Raw genomic sequence first — 12,808 nt, forward strand, 5'->3', positions numbered from 1 at the left:
CCAGTTTGCATTCCCAGCAACAGAGGTTTCCCTTTTCTCTACATCCTCATCAACACCTGTTGTTTCTTATGTTGTTTATTTTAGCCATTCTGACAGGTGTGAGGTGATCTCTCATTGTAGTTTTGATATGCATTTCCCTGATGACAAGTGAAAACAACACAAAGAAATGGAAAGACATTCCATCATGGATTGGAAAACAAATATTGTTAAAATGTCTGTACTACCCAAAGTAATCTATACCTTTAATGCAATCCCTATCCAAATACCAACAGCATTTTTCACAGAGCTAGAACAAATAATCCTAAAATTTGTATGGAATGACCAAAGACCCTGAATAGCCAAAGCAACCTTGAAAAAGAAAAACAAAGCTGGAGGCATCACAATTCCGGACTTCAAGTTATATTGTAAAGCTTAATGATTAAGACAGTATAGTACTGGCACAAAAATAGACACATAGATCAATGGAACAGAATAGAAAATCCAGAAATGAACCCATACTTACATGGTCAATTAATCTTGGACAAAGCAGGAAAGAATATCCATTGGGAAAAAGACTATCTCTCCAACAAACGCTATTGGGAAAACTGGACAGTAAAATGCAAAAGTATAAAACTGGACCACTTTCTTACACCATACACAAACATAAATTCAAAATGAATTAAAGATCTAAATGTGAGCCCTGAAACCATAAACATCCTAGAAGAGACACAAGCAGTGACCTTTTTGATATCAGCCATAGCAACTTCTTTCTAGATATGTCAACTGAGGCAAGGGAAAATAAACCATGGGGACTACATCAAAATAAAAAGCTTTAGCACGGCAAAGGAAACAATCAACAAAACTAAAAGGCAACCTACAGAATGGGAGAAGATATTTGCAAATGACATACCTGATAAAGGGTTAGTATCCAAAATATATAAAGAACTTATAAAACTCAGTATCCAAAAAACAAAAAATCCAATTAAAAAATGGGCACAGACATGAATAGACATTTTTCCAAAGAATACATACAGATGGCCAACAGACCCATGAAAAGATGCTCAACATCACTGAACATCAGGGAAATGCAAATCAGAATTGCCCCTTCTTACATATTTGAAGACAGCTGTCAAGACCCAACCAAATTTTCCCTTTTTCTACTTTGATAGAAGTTGGTGTTGGCAGAGGAGAGGGATAAGGGAGAGATGGGGAATTGTTGGTGGTAATGGACTAAAATCAAGAAGTTAATCTATTCTCTTAATGTCTGCTCTAGCTGTAACATTCTGATGACTCTGTGAAGGTAGACCAGTGACTTGGAAAAATTAGTCATTGGCTGATGAACTCTGGGCATTTGCACTTTTGTACTTTCCAAGGAGAAAGAGGAAAGTAACAGTGAATGTCCTAGTCTAGGATTGTGAAGAAATTACCCTATCATTCATAGTTAGTGTCAGCTTGAGATTACACAGCCTGATCAGTCTATATGAGAGAGGCTCAAGACCTTCCCAGCACGACCAAGCCCTGAGGACACTTCCCAGATTCAGGGCCTCTGTGCGTGGCCATGCAGAACAGGTACTGCACACATCTAGAGGGCGCTAGTCACACATGCTATGATGTGATGGTGCCCCTGGAAATTGTGTGTTGCGGTAGTGCTGCCAAACTCCAGGTTCTTTAGTTACCTGAGTCTTAACTTTACCCTACCTTATTTGACACGGTTCCGCATTCAGAGAGCTGGTCCTTCTACTTAACACAAGTCCTCCCTGTAACAGTTCTTGGGTACCCCCTTTCAATCCTGCCATCCGTGCTTCTGAGCCATAATGGTAAGATCTCCTCATCATTCCCAGTTTTTGCTTTTTGATCTGTGAGAAGGTAGCTGCAGAGGAAGAGTCAAATCTGAGGGATAAGGGCTGTTTAAGGCCAGCTAGGTAAAGCTGAAACCCCCTGCTGGCCACTGTGACTCTAGTGGACTGTGGCATCTGGTGCCCTCATGATTTTCCTCACTAGGTCTAGCTCTGTGGTCCACTCTCATCTGGTCAGAAATTCAATCCAGATATATTCAGGGATTTCTTCTATTAGAAGTAACTGTCAAACCGGGTGGACATATTCTTTATTCATTTTTCTAGCAAATTGAATCGGGCTGGTTTGGGAGGTTTGAGAGGAGTTACTATTTGAATCATAAATAGTTGCCATTAAGGAATTTGTGATCCACCATTCTATTTTGTGTGTAGGTTAATATTAAACCTAAACTTACCATTTTAACAATGGGGGAGGCAATTAGGTCATGAACTAAGCTTTGGAGAAGTAGTCAGGAATTGGAAATGTTCTCAGTTAATACAAAGATGGATAATGGAAGATGATATTTTTCTCCCTACAGATAGTTTTCAGTTCCAGACAAAACCATTCAGAAGTCAGGAGGCCTTCACAAGTGAACACTGCAGGTAAATGGAGACGCTGAGAGTGGGTGTGGGGGGCCAGGAAATGAGACACAGGTGACCACTGAACTGGGCCACTCACCTCACCTGCAGACCAGGAATTCCTCTGACCACCCAGGAGTAGTGACCTTTGTATTCAGTCCAGACTTCAAGTTAACAGAGACTTGGAAAGGCAATTTTTGATTCTTCGAAGGGAAATTATTTCTTAGTGTTTAGGAAAAGCTTCATTTAATAACTCTCAGATGAACTGTACACAGAGCAGATTTTTCTCTGCTCTAAATTTGCTTTCTCAATTATGTTTGATCCCAGATGATATTAAAAGGAATTTACATCTCCTAATCATGTGCCTCCTGGCTTTGTAATGCCTAGCCTATCGATTTTAAATGTCCCTACCTTGAGTTTACCAGCCACTCTAGAGTTTCCTGTCCTGCTTATCCAACCTAATTTCTTATGGTTTTCAAAGAAAAATCTGTACTCTACATGAATCATCCCCACACTCACCTGTATATCCCTGCTCACACAATTCCCCCTTTTTGAAATACTAAGTGGCCTCCACATCCTTCTATTTATCAGAGTGTTTACCATTCTTCAAAGCCCTCCTCAGTTTCCATCTTTTTCAATCATTCTGTCTCAGAGAGATCTAACCTCTTTTGAACTCATGGTGTTTGTGGGGAGTGCACTGGACTAGTAGAGAAGTGAGCTCTAGTTGTAGTTCTATTCAGTAGCTGTGAGGTCATTTAGAAGTCACTTAAGCTTTCCAAGCCTCAATTTCCTCAATGGTAAAAGGAAGGTAGTTTTTGCCTACCTGAAAGACAGGGTTGTTGTAGGATAAGATGGTGTTGTATAAAATCACGTTCAAGTGTGTTGTGACAAAGTTCAAATATGCTAATAGAGAATTGTATTATTACTTATTGCCCTGTATCATGTTCATGTTTTTATTTCACGTTGTTAGTTTACTCTTCAGGTGAAGTTGTTTCCCCATTTAGTCTGTGAGGTACTTAGATTGGCTTTAGGTTTTTAAAAAATTCCTTAGGGCTTTGACAGTATAGATCAGGTCCCTGACTTTCAAAAACTTATGGAGTGTTGGAGGAGAAGGCTAAACGTAGAATTGATGAGTCATAAAGGAAAGCTTCCTGGAAACAGTGGCTTGGAGATCTGGGAATGCCCCGAGAAGAGTGGCTGCTTTGTGACCACTCTCCATTCATCTTCTCTCCACAAAGAACAGAGGAAGAGTTCCTGGATCAGGTGAACAGGAAGCTGGCTCAGACCAGCCCCGAGAAAGACATGTTGACCACAAAGCCCTGTCACTGTGAGGAAATCCTGCAGTTAGTGCTCTCACCCCTCACCCAGCACTGTCTGGTCATCGGAGAAACCACATGTGCATTTTATTACCTGCTGGAGGCTGCTGCAGCCTCCTTGGACCTGTCAGATAATTACATGGTGAGCACGCTCTGCTCCCAGCCCCTGAGCTGAGCCCTTTCACTTGGGGAATTTGGTGGGGATTTCTTACTGTCAAGTCAGCTTGGGTGAAAAATGGAGCAAAGTGGAGAGAGAAAGGTGCTGGAAGGGGTTTAGGAGAAAACACAAAGTGGGAACGTGGTAGTCCAAGAGCACCAACCACTGCCAGCCCTGCCCCTGACTTGCGCGGGCCATCCAGCTCCCTGTTTCTCACTGTGAACCCATTCTGATTCCGATCCAAATCTTGACCTCATCATAACCTTCCTCTGTCCTTCATCCTCATCACACCACTAGGGTCGTCCAAATCCTAATCCTGTTTCTCCATCCCTTGTCTTGTTCGGAGGCCTTCTTTTATTTGAGGAAGGCAAGCAGTCTTCTGGGCCAGCCCTCAGCATTCTCATTTTTGAAAAAGCACAAAGTGAAGATCTGTCAGTTTGAGGAAGCCATTTTCTGCTGTCTTCGGTCAGAGGTAAAGTAAGGGCAGGGCCCTGAAGTTTGAGTTATTTCTCCTTGAGGGTTACCCTATTATTTCTTTTAAAAATCTCTGTTTTTTTGTATGCAATTGTAAATGTGATAATGTGTGAAAAGATTTTACAAATTCAAAACATAGCAGTACATAATATGGAGAAAGTGAAAAGAGCTCCATGCTACCCCCAGCATAGTTAATAATGTGCAAATTCCACCAGATATACACACATAGGCATACCATTATTATTTTCTGTTGTTTTTTAAGTAGAATCATATTCTATATTCTCTTCTGTAGCTGACTTTTATTCTTAACAGTACAGACTGAACATTTTTGCATATTAGTGTACATCCAATCAGTTACAGCTGCCAAGTACTCCATTGTATGCTCATATCAAAGTTTAATCAGTCCCTTCTTCACATGCACTTAGGTTGTCTCTAATTTGAGATTTTTATAAGCATTGCTACAGTGAATATTCTTGTAAATATCTCGTTTCCCTTGTAAAAATGTTTCTGTAATAGAAATTTCCAGAGGCAGAAATGCTAAGGTGGGAGATAGGAATGATTGTACATTTAATAAATATATTGCCAAAGTGTTCATCAAAATTACACATCTTCCTTGACTTATGATGGGGTTACATCTCAGTAAACCCATGATAAGTTGAAAATATCATTTAGTCAAAACTAGTATACCTATCACAAGTTGAAAATGCATTTAATATACCTAACCTACCAAACATTGTAGTGTAGCCTGCTTACCTTAAACATACTCAGTGAGAATACTTACGTTAGCCTACAGTTGGGCAAAATTATCTAACACAAAGCCTATTTTAGAATAAAGTGTTGAGTATCTCATATAACTTACTGGGTACTCTACTGAAAGTGAAAAACAGAATGGTTATACGGGGACAGAATGATTGTAAGTCTGTTGGTCGTTTACCCTTATGATCGCATTGCTGACAGGGAGTGCATCCACTGCTGCCACCCAGCATCAGGAGAGAGTATCATACCATACATATATTGCTACCCCCAGGAAAAGATCCAAATTCAGAGGATAGTTTCTACCGAACGCATGTCACTTTGACACCATTGGGTGAAAGTCAAAACATTGTTATTTCAAACCATTGTAAGTCAGGAACCGTCTGTATATCAATTCGAATTTTTCCCAGTTCTTCACATCCTTACATCAGATGTTATCAGTCTGTTTTAAACTTGCTAATCTGTAGATGAAAGTTATATTGTGCTTTAATGTGTATTTCTTAATAAGGTACATTATTTTTGTATGTTTACCAGTCATTTATTTTTCTGTCAATTGCTTATTCATGTCCTTTGTTTAGTGGAGTACATGTAAACTAATTTCAGGACAGCTGGGGGCTGGACATAAGGGTGAAGGTGATCAAAAGGTACAACTTCCAGTTATAAGATAAATAAGTCCTAGGGATATAATGTACAGCATAGTGACTATAGTGAACAATGCTGTATTATGTATTTGAAAGTTGCTGAGGGAATAGATCTTAAAAGTTCTCATCAAGAAAAAAATTTATGTTGGATGCCTAAAACTAACATATTATATGTCACTTATATCTCAGTAAAAAATCGTGTCATGCATCTTAAACTTACACAATGCTTTGTGTCAAATACATCTCAATAAAGCTAGGGGAAAGCAAAAGAACATACATCTGAAAGTCTCCCCACCCCCTAACCCCATCACTCAGCTACTATGTCCCTTCCCTGACATTATGAATCTTTATGTATTCTACCAGAGGGGTTTGGCATACGTAAATGTATATGGTCTCCCCTTTCCTTTGTTATACACAAATAGGAGCTCTCTATATTCCATTCTACATCTCGCTTTTAGAAAAAATAATATACCTCATAGGTTATTCTATATCATAACAATTTCCTCAGGGAATGAGATTTATATAACAAGTAGAAGCTCTGGGGAAAGCATGCCACAAGACACTCTATTTACAAAGGACATAATGGAGTAAATTTATTTATTGTGTAAAAATAACTCAGGACAGCTCAGCAACTTTTCCCAGCCTCACTACTATTAAATCAATAGAACAAATGTGTTGGGATAATTATCAATTTATATGTAATGACTCCATAAAACCATGGGGGATGTTTTGTTAGAGAGCTGAGCTTTAAAATTTAAAAATAATTAAAATAAAAACTAATTTCAATGTAAACCTTAAGATAACCTGGCTAGGAGAGTAAACCTGATGTGTATAATGCCTTTGAATGCCAAAGAGAATATTAGAGTTTTCCATAGTATTGTATTATCTGCGTTTCCATCCAGAGGTCTTTGAGTAAGTTTAAATAATTATTTCTTTCCCTTTATAAGAAGTTATTGTGCAGTCTTCCCAAGATTGTTCTTGAATCACCAGACTTTATCACTTTCTTGGAGGATTTAGTCTTAAAACATGAAGGATATGATAACCTCAGGGTAGTTCTTCAACTCCTACCCCCACATGCACAGTGGCAGCACAACCTATTTAAGGAAGACAGATAAGGGATTTGGTGACATTTCAGATCCTTTCAGTGGCATCTGAAACATCTGGGTCTCTGCTGCATGACAGTCTCATCTCAGTCCAGCAGCATCACTTTCCAAATCACAGCCTTCTTACTGACAAACATGTGGGAGATGGAAAAAAAGGGTGTTTTCTCCACAATCCTATTTTCTCATTCCTTTACCTGCACATGGCCCTGCTGGTGCTCGTTAGTATGGCCAGGCCCTGCTGCAGCTCTCTCACTCTAGCGCCTCAGCAGCCCAAGTACTAGCTCCAAATGACCAGAGCCTCATCCGTAGTACTCTTCCCACATTTACACTACTGTTTCTCATTTTCCCATCTCCAGGTCTGTTTCAACATGGGACAGATCACGTTGGCCAAAAAATTGGCCAGGCAAGCCCTTCGACTGCTGAAAAGGAATTTCCCTTGGACCTGGTTTGGTGTCTTTTTCCAAACATTCCTGGAAAAATATTGGCATTCCTGTTCCCTAAGCCAACCTCCAAACAACCCTAGTGAGAAGTGAGGAGCCTAGCCGAGTCATCCCGTTCCCTTTAGGACCACAGAGAACTAAACTAGGACTGGGCCTGGAGTGTTGCCTCTATTGACCTAAGACTCCTCTTTCAAGCCTATAGCACTTCCAGTTCCTCTACCTTACTCTCTGAGCCAATGAAATGTAGCAGAGTGAGGACTTCTTTTGTTTTTGAAGCATGGTGTTACTCTGTATTTTTCAAATAAAGATACATATTACCCTGTCTCTTTCAAATCAAGATACACATATGTATGTGTGTATACATGTGTACACATATATACATATATGTATCAATATTATTTCTGATATACATACAAAGTATTAAATCGCTACCCAATTATTGAGCTATAATAATTTATAGGAAATATATTCAAAATAGCAATTCAAAGAATGAACCTTTTAAAAACACTTCCTCGAAATTTTTCAATCAAGAGGGATGATTTGGGACGCCTGGCTGACTCAGTCAGTAAGAGCACAGGACTCCTAATCTCAGGGACGTGAGTTCAAGTCCCACACTGGGCCTATTAAAAAAAAAAAAAAGAGGGATGATTTAAAAAGGCTTATGGGGATCCCAGGAACATGTCTGAGTTTGAAAGTCTGTAGATGGCCCTCTGATGAATAGATTTGGATTTTTGTGGTGAGGGACAGTGGGGCAGTGGTGCAGACTAAGGGCATGCTAAGCGCTCTATGCTTCACAGCAGTAAGAAGAAGCTGGCAGTCCTGCAGCAGCGGGTCCATTGCCTCTCCCTGCTCTGGCAGCTCTATAACCTGGACAACACAGCCAGCAGCCGCAGGTTTGCCTGCCTCGCCACTCTCATGCAGAAGAATTCTGCTGAGGAGTTTGCAAATGAAGCCCAGGTAAGCAAGTCCTTCCTTTCCCTCTGGACCTCACTCAGAAACCTAAAATGCTAAGGAGAGAGATTCCTGGGTTTAGCATGACTCCACAATAACCCAGACTCTATGAGACACACTGATCATATGTTTGAGCAGCATTTCTCATATTGCAGTTTTTAGATGGGTTTTCAGGTGTGGCTGTCTGTGAGTTCCCTAAACTGAATGTCAGCTTTGGTGCGTATATTCAAAAGAACACTTGACGAGTGGAGGGAGGTAGGGAACAGGTCATAGCTTTCATCGGATTCTCAAAGGAGTCCGTGAGCTAAAAAAGGACTTGAATTGCTGACTTAGGAAAAAAGAAGGAAGGGAAATATCTTCCTAATTTTAGTGTCCATCTGTCTGTCTATCTTTTTTATCCATCTGTTCAATAAATATTTGATGAATACCCATTATGTGCCAGGCACTGATCTTGGTTCCAGGGAAACAGACAATAGATCAGTGAAATATATGGAATGTTAGTTGATAATAAGTGCAGTGGAGAAAAATTAAGTGGAGGCAAGGGGCCATGGGGTTCTGGGAGCTGGGGGATGGGTGCAGTTTTAAACAAGATGGCAGGGAAAGCCTCAACAAGCAGGTGACATCTGGGAAATATCTGAAGGAGATGAGAAAGTAAGCCATATGGCTATCAGGGAGAAGAGTGGACAGGCAGAAGGCACAGTGGTGCACAAGGCATGCTGTCCGTGTTTGAGGGACAGTGAGGAGGCCAGCGTGACTAGAGGGGAGGAGACAGAACCAGGAGGTGAGTCAGAGAGCCAGGAGAGGGTGGATGGCAGATGGCATAGCCTTGTGGGCCACTCTACGGGTTTGGACTTTTACTCTACAGAAGATGAGAAGCAAGTGGTAGGTTCTGAGAAGAGGAGTGACAGAGTCTACTTATATTTTAATAGGATCATTCTGTCTGCTGTATTGAGAATCAACTGAAGGAGGCAAGAGAGGAAGCAGGGAGGCAAGTTAGGAGACTATTCCAGCACTACAGGCAAGAGATAGTTGGCTTGAATTGTTGTGGTGGCAGAGGAAGCAGGAGGAGTGGTCCTCTGTCAAGCGAAAACTGACAGGATTCACCAAATGGATCATTTCTGGGATGGGAGAGAAAAAAGAATCGGGATAATCCCAAGATTTGCAACCTGGACTTCTAGACGGATAGAGATGCTCTTAATTGGGATGGGGCAGTATGCACAAGAAACAGATTTGGGGGAAGACTGAAGCCAGGTTTTAGACATGTTTAATTTGAGATGCCTATTAGACATCTAGATGGAGGTGTTAGGTAGGCAGCTGAATATATGAATGTGGGGTGCATGGGAGAAGTCTGGGCTGGAAATAGAAATACAGGGGTCATCAGTGTGTAAATGGTATCTAAAGCCATGAAACTAGATGAGCTCCCCAAGGGAATGAGAAAAGGTCCAAGGACTAAGTTAACAGCTCCAATGTTTTTTTTTTTTTTTTTCTAAAGATTTTATTTATTTATTTGAGACAGAGAGAATGAGAGACAGAGAGCGTGAGAGGGAGGAGGGTCAGAGGGAGAAGCAGACTCCCCGCCAAGCAGGGAGCCCGATGCGGGACTCGATCCAGGGACTCCAGGATCATGACCTGAGCCGAAGGCAGTCGCTTAACCAACTGAGCCACCCAGGCGCCCAACAGCTCCAATGTTAAGAGGTCAGGGTCATAAGGAGAAATCAGCAAAAGAAACTGAGCAGTTGCCAAGAGAGTATGATGTCCTCAAAACCTAGTGAAGACAGTATCTCAAGAAAAGAGTCATCAATGATGTCAAATGTGCACATACTTATAATAGACATCTAGGCAGCAGTTCTGAAGAGTTCTAAGGAACAAGTATCAGAGGCCTTCATTAGGGAAAACATAGAAGTACAGTTTGGCCAGTGTCTTGAAGGGGAAGTCTGGGATCGGAGAACAAGAAGAAGGGCAGGTAGAGAAAATAGTTTGTTTAAAGATCAGGTGGTGGGAATGATCAAATTAGAAGTGTGGGGACAACAAGGAGTGTGTTTTCATAGCAGGAGTTGGGGAGAGTGATAGGGATACCAGCAATCCCTGGTCAGGTGGGCAAAAAGGCACCATAGTGGGCTCTTATGCAGGAAAGGGACAAGATGGAAGTGTAGCGTGTATGTACAGTCAGAATATTTTGCCCCATGTTTGTTGCCCCACAGGTTGTCTCTACCTATGTGGCCCTATCCCAGTTCTCCCAGAATATGGGTGACAGAGACAAGTGGCTGCAGTGTGAGCAGATGGCCATTCAGAAAAGCAGCCTGTGTTGGTTCTCCAGGGAGGGATTATTGGCCACAGCGCAGCTCATGCAGGCCTTGGCCTACACCAAACTCTGCCTTGGCCATCTTGACTTCTCCATCAAGCTGGGTAATGGGGCTTGGAGCTGGTGGGCCTAGGGCTTTTAGAGAAGCCAAGTTCACCACTAGGCCTCTCACAATGCTCTTTGACCTCCTTAGGTTTTCAAGCTCATGAGATATGCAGACACCTCAAGAAACCAGCTCTGGAGAATCTGGTTCTCTCAGTTCTCTTCAGATCTGCTTTTCTGAAGAAGAAGTATTAAGATCATTTTCTGCCATTTGTATTTGTTGTCTAAGAGGGGAGGGTATGGTCTCCCAAAGAAGTTTGAAATGGTGAGGGAGATGCTATTCCATTTCTTACAGCCAAGGCTGTCTCTTCTCTAGTCATTCCAGGAAGCATTGTCTTTAAGTGTGGGGTTTGGGAGTGGAAATGCATACTCCTCCTCCTCCTCCCCTTCCCCACTTTCTCCCCCTTCTCCCCTTCCTTCTTCTGCTTCATTTCTCCGCAGGGGGTAGGTAATTGCAGTAGCTCAAGAAAGAACCTGGAAACTGGCTCAGGCATTTTCCCACTTCCCTTGCTTAGAGGCAGGTCTGATTGCAGGCACAGATACTTTCTATATAAATAGAGATAAGGCAAGAAGATCTAGGGGATGTTAGGCTACTTTGGAGATGTAAGATCCTCTCCTCTCCTCTACCATCCTCCCCATGCCCTAGCTGGTCCCAGTGGCTCTGTCTTTTGGCAGATTTGATCTATGTGTCCATGTGCTGGAGAGTCAGTGGGCGCTCATTTCCCAGGGTCGTGATGTCCTTGGCCTGGCCTGCTTCTATTCTGCTTGCTTAGATCTGCTGCTTTACGGAAAAGGTAAATTTTGTGCAGGGCTCTGCTATACTCCTGAAGGGTTCAGATAGGGCCCTGTGTTTGGAACACGGGTAGTCATGAGCCTCTCCCTTGGGCATGGTCCCTGATCCTAGCCCCTGATTTCTTGAAGTCTAAGAACCACATATGTGACTCAGGGTGTCTGCATTTCAGATGTTGTCTGCTCCCCTGTACCACACACCTTCTATACCAGTTCCTACACTGACAGCTGATCCTAGCCTGGTTACCTTCTCTATCCACAGGATTGCTGTGTCGGCCCTTTGGCGAGTGTCTACATTTCATTCAACACTGTGAGCACAGCTGCATTCTAAACTCTCAGAGTAATGTCATGCTGGGGGTCCACTCATCTCTGGCCATGTGGTAATATGGGGTACCAGAGTCCTATCTGTGGGAAAGGGTAGAAACTTAAGGACACCATGGGGTCATTTAAGCTACTGCCTTTTACCCCTCCAGGCAGGGCTGTTCTGCATCTCTGACTTTCTAAAGACCTTTACCTCCCATCCCTCCCATCTTATTAGAAGGGTTCTTTTTATCCCTGAGCAGGTTTGGGCCCATAGGTTGAAGGTTAAGTTTAAGGTTACATTTAAGTGCTGGATAACCCACAGTCTCCTTCACGTGAGTTAGTAGCCTTGGCCACTGGCCAGCATCACAGTTCTGACTGTCCAGGAGGTCTTAGAGCCTTAAAGAAGTGATGGCTGTGTGAAAGAGCTGTGGTCGTGAAGCAGGGGATGGAGCTGAGATTCTTCCCTCCAGGTTTGCCCAGGACTCCCAGTGGAATCTGTTTGAGCACCACTTCTCCAAGGCTCGCCAGTTGGTGAAAAGAACTAATGCCTCACTATTTGGTTCACATGGCTTTGTCCGATTCCTGGAGTGCCATGTGCTAGTGTTACAAAAAATGCCAGAGGGTGTCTTCATGCATACTCCCCCAGAGACCCGCAGCCAAACCCTCAAGGTACCCACTTCTCTCCTGTCCTTCACCTGACACCTAAGTTCTAGTTTGATCTGCAGTACTCTTCCTGCTGCCTGCATCTCTCCCTTACTCTTTTCCTCACTGCCTCTGTCTCTCTTTCCCCCCGACCAAACTCTTTTTTTTTCTCCACCTGGAAAGTCTTTCCATTTACCTCATGTACCCTCCTAGGTATTCTTGCATGTAAACCAGGACCGGATACCCTGACTTTCTTTTGCACAGCTACTACCCAATACTGTTAAAATGTTAACATTGAGCCCTTCTCAGTGGACCCACAGTTTGACACCTGTCCCTGCAGCCCTGCCTTCTGCGTCTAAGGCATTCCAGTTCCCCTGTAGCTCAAAACCAACTCTCTGGGCCTGCTTTGCTATGAGTCACTCCTCCCTGCCCCCTGAGCCCTGAG

The 12,808-nt window shown here is 42.6% G+C and overlaps 2 protein-coding genes across 40 annotated transcripts in view; one reads left to right on the top strand and one right to left on the bottom strand.

The window, feature by feature from the left end:
- The window catches only part of LOC102742249 (adenylate cyclase type 10-like), a 61,256-nt gene that overhangs the window by 30,176 nt on the left and 18,272 nt on the right, over nucleotides 1-12,808 (top strand). For 13 of the 39 annotated variants that reach the window (XM_081828155.1, XM_081828163.1, XM_081828169.1 and 10 more), the window contains 10 exons: nucleotides 2,351-2,414; nucleotides 3,629-3,848; nucleotides 4,210-4,335; nucleotides 7,191-7,363; nucleotides 8,072-8,231; nucleotides 10,427-10,631; nucleotides 10,721-10,817; nucleotides 11,305-11,423; nucleotides 11,681-11,798; nucleotides 12,192-12,390. In XM_081828155.1, the coding sequence (XP_081684281.1) occupies nucleotides 2,351-2,414; nucleotides 3,629-3,848; nucleotides 4,210-4,335; nucleotides 7,191-7,363; nucleotides 8,072-8,231; nucleotides 10,427-10,631; nucleotides 10,721-10,817; nucleotides 11,305-11,423; nucleotides 11,681-11,798; nucleotides 12,192-12,390 (1,481 nt within the window). Of the gene's footprint in view, nucleotides 1-2,350; nucleotides 2,415-3,628; nucleotides 3,849-4,209; nucleotides 4,336-7,190; nucleotides 7,364-8,071; nucleotides 8,232-10,426; nucleotides 10,632-10,720; nucleotides 12,391-12,808 lie in introns of those variants that run through there. The other 26 variants (XM_081828178.1, XM_081828175.1, XM_081828179.1 and 23 more) reach the window with 23 other exon arrangements.
- TREML1 (triggering receptor expressed on myeloid cells like 1) overlaps nucleotides 1-12,808 on the bottom strand; it is a 40,788-nt gene that overhangs the window by 12,547 nt on the left and 15,433 nt on the right. The gene's annotated exons all lie outside the window — the stretch shown is intronic.

Source organism: Leptonychotes weddellii, chromosome 8 (genome assembly GCF_054177405.1).
Source record: "Leptonychotes weddellii isolate Sample4059 chromosome 8, ASM5417740v2, whole genome shotgun sequence".
NCBI lineage: Eukaryota > Metazoa > Chordata > Mammalia > Carnivora > Phocidae > Leptonychotes > Leptonychotes weddellii.